Here is a 3,247-nt window from a genome sequence, read left to right on the forward strand (position 1 = left end):
GTGAGTGGATTGCCTGAGCCCGCAGGTTCGAGACCCTCCTGGGCAACTTGGCGAGACCTCCTCTCTACAATAAATCAAAAATGAGCTGGGCGTAGTAGTGCGCGCCTGTAATTCCGGCTACTCGGAAGGCTGAGGCGGAAGGATCGCCAGAGACCAGCAGGTCGAGGCTGCGGTGGCCGGGAGTGGCCACTGCACTCCAGTATGGCAAACAGAGTGAGACTCCAACTCAAAAAAAAAAAAGAAATCACAGAAGCAGGCCAGGCGCAGTGGCTCACACCTATAATCCCAGCACTTCGGGAGGCTGAGGTGAGAGGATTGCCTGAGCCCACGGGTTTGAGACCAGCTGGGCAACTTGGTGAGTGAGACTCCAACTCAAAAAAAAAAATACAAAAAATTTTTTGAGGGCAGGGTTTTGTAGGAAATAGTAGAAAAAAAACTAAATGATGAGTCAGAAATCACTAAAGCAGAGAACTTGATTGAAATCAGTTTATTTTTTTACTTTATTAAAACAGCCACAGGTAAGAGCTGGACAACACAGGATGTTGACGCCCGATTGGAAAAAGAATCCCCAGCATCCTGATCACTGCATCCGGCCATGTGGCCACATCCCTCCCGTGGTCTGCGTGGCACAAGCTCTCTGGCCTCCCCTGGCCCACCAGCATCTCTCTGAGCCCTGGTCAAGGATGGCCACCAGCTGGGGTCACCAGGTAAAGCTGTCTCTCAGGTGACAGGACGTACAGGCAAATGACATCCAGCGAACAACAGAGATGCCGTACCTAAAGACAGACAAACTCAAGAGTTTCTGATGGCTCAGACAGGAGGAAAGATGGCTTTTCTGAAGACCCCAGGAGGGCCTGGGTGACATGCCCAGCCGACATCTGGCAGCCAACGCTGGTAGGCTGGCAATAGGCAGAAAGGGCCCCCAGGTGCCGCCCGCTGCAACTAACTGTACATTTCAGTTCCGGCAGGGAGTGTCCTCTGTGGGTGGCAGTGGCCTCAGCCAATGGCAGGTTGCCAGGACCCGGCAAAAAGCACCTAAGGAGAAAATGTAGGTCTGGAGAAGAGAGCATTTCTGTGTCTAGCACCTTCTGGGCAGCAAGAGGTAAAGTTCAGCTCAAACATCCTTTTTGTTATTAAAAGGCCCCAACTTTTTTATGTTTGTTTGAGGCAAAGTCTTGCTCTGTCACCCAGGCTGGAGTGCAGAGGCACAATCATAGCTCACCACAGCCTCAAGCTCCTGGGCTCCAGCCATCCTTCTGCCTCAGCCTCCCGAGTAGCTGGGACTACAGGCACACACCACCATGCCTGGCTAATTATTTGATTTTTTTGTAGAGATGAGGTCTTGCTATCTTGCCCAGGCTGGTCCCAAGCTCCTGGGCTCAAGCGATCCTCCCACCTCGGCCACCCAAAGTGCTGGGATTTAGCGTGAGCCACCATGCCCAGCCTGATAAGTAATTTTTTTAATGAAAAAAAAGAGGACATGTAAGGAAGTTAAGAAAAGAATGTTGTTTTTTCCTTTTTCTTTTTCTCACCTGCAGTTCCATGCACAACTTCGTTTTTCTAGTCCAGCCCACTGCTTACACACGAACCCCTTGGGGTATGACCACACCTTTGAATACCTGGGACAGAAATTGCGGTTCCATCTGACTTCACCAAAAAAGAATATACATAAGAAGGCATGGTGGCTCAGCCTGTAATTCCAGCACTTTGGGAGGCGGAGGCGAGAGGATTGTCTGAGCCCAGGGGTTCAAGACCAGCCTGGGTAACTTGGTGAGAACTCATCTCTACAATAAATCACAAAAACTAGCTGAGCCCGGTGGCGCATGCCTGTAGTTCCAGCTACTTGGAAGGCTGAGGCGGAAGGATCACTTGAGCCCAGCAGGTCAAGACTGCAGTGGCCGTAAGCATGCCACTGCACTCCAGCCTGGGTGACAAGAGTGAGACTCCAACTCAAAAAAGAGAATACATAAGAAAACGTTAAAGGTGAGATGTTGTGAATGTGGCCTCACACAAAGCAGACTTTAAATTTCAGACAACCAACTAGAGTGGATGGAATTCTCGGGCCGACAACACCTCTGATATCATCCCGAAGGGTGCTCTTGGTAAGGCTGAGGGTTGCTCCACGCCCCGGTCAAGTTCCTGGGTGTCTCACAGAACACAGTAAAATGATGTTACAACCCCACATCTGATTTATTAGCAACCCACGCAGGCACATGGGTCTGGCCACAGAAACTACTGAATTCCAACAGGGTTCTAAAGCCAGAATGGAGCGAGCATCCCAGACGAACGCACGCTTCACAAGTCTTCTGTCCGAGTGGACTCCACGCATATCACACAGGCGTTTTACATTGGATCCGCTCTGCGTGACGCAGCTCATCCAGAACATTCCTGATGTTCTCAACACAAACTTCTCCTCTGTGGTGTTTTTTGGATGCAAGTCTCCATGCGTGTTCGAACTCTTCCTCAGAAAGCTTGACCCCGATGTGGCATAGTATATCTGCAATCTAGAAAAAAAAAAAAAAAAAACACTGAACATCAGACCAAGATTTACATGTTTTAAATTTTATATTTTAAAATAACAGGTGTGGCTCACACCTGTCATCCCAGCACTTGGGGAGGCCAAGACGAGAGGATTGCCTGAGCCCACGGGTTTGAAACCAGCCTGAGCAACCAGTGAGACCTCATCTCTACAATAAATCAAAAATTAGCCTAGTGTGGTGATTCACGCCTGTAGTTCTGGCTACTTGGAAGGCTGAAGCAGAGGGACCACCTGAGCCCAGCAGGTCGATGCTGTGGTGGCCGTGAGCATGCCACTGCACTACAGCCTGGGCAACAGAGTAAGACTCTGGCTCCAAAAAAAACCCAAATCAATAAAAATATCTTTGTAATATATAGGACTATGGATATTTATCCTAAATACAGTGTGTGTTTTATTTTGTATGTGTTTGTATATATCTATATATGTACATATATAATATATAATTATTTTATTCTTTATATGTAAATTAATATTATATATTATATATATAATGAGAACATAGAAAAATTTCAGTACTCTCCGCTCCAGAATAATTTTGTTATTATGAATATGAGGGTGTGTTCAACTATACTAGCCAATATATAAAATGCTTTCTACTTTAAGTGTTTCCAGTGATTTTAAGAGAAACAGGAAGATTCAAGCAAAAAGAATTTAAAAATTAAAAACAAAACCTGATAGGTTGAGTCTCATCATTTTTTTTTTTTTTTT

The 3,247-nt window shown here is 46.6% G+C and overlaps 1 protein-coding gene across 1 annotated transcript in view; it reads right to left on the reverse strand.

Annotated features, from left to right (window-relative positions):
• Positions 1-2,197: 2,197 nt before the first annotated feature.
• The window catches only part of EFHB (EF-hand domain family member B), a 59,099-nt gene continuing 58,049 nt past the window's right edge, over positions 2,198-3,247 (reverse strand). The window contains exon 14 of the mRNA XM_021706147.1: positions 2,198-2,504. Coding sequence (XP_021561822.1) covers positions 2,331-2,504 — 174 coding nt within the window. The 3' untranslated portion in view covers positions 2,198-2,330. The remainder of the gene's footprint in view (positions 2,505-3,247) is intronic.

Source organism: Carlito syrichta, unplaced genomic scaffold (assembly GCF_000164805.1).
Source record: "Carlito syrichta isolate Samal-C Ts95f unplaced genomic scaffold, Tarsius_syrichta-2.0.1 Scaffold315224, whole genome shotgun sequence".
NCBI lineage: Eukaryota > Metazoa > Chordata > Mammalia > Primates > Tarsiidae > Carlito > Carlito syrichta.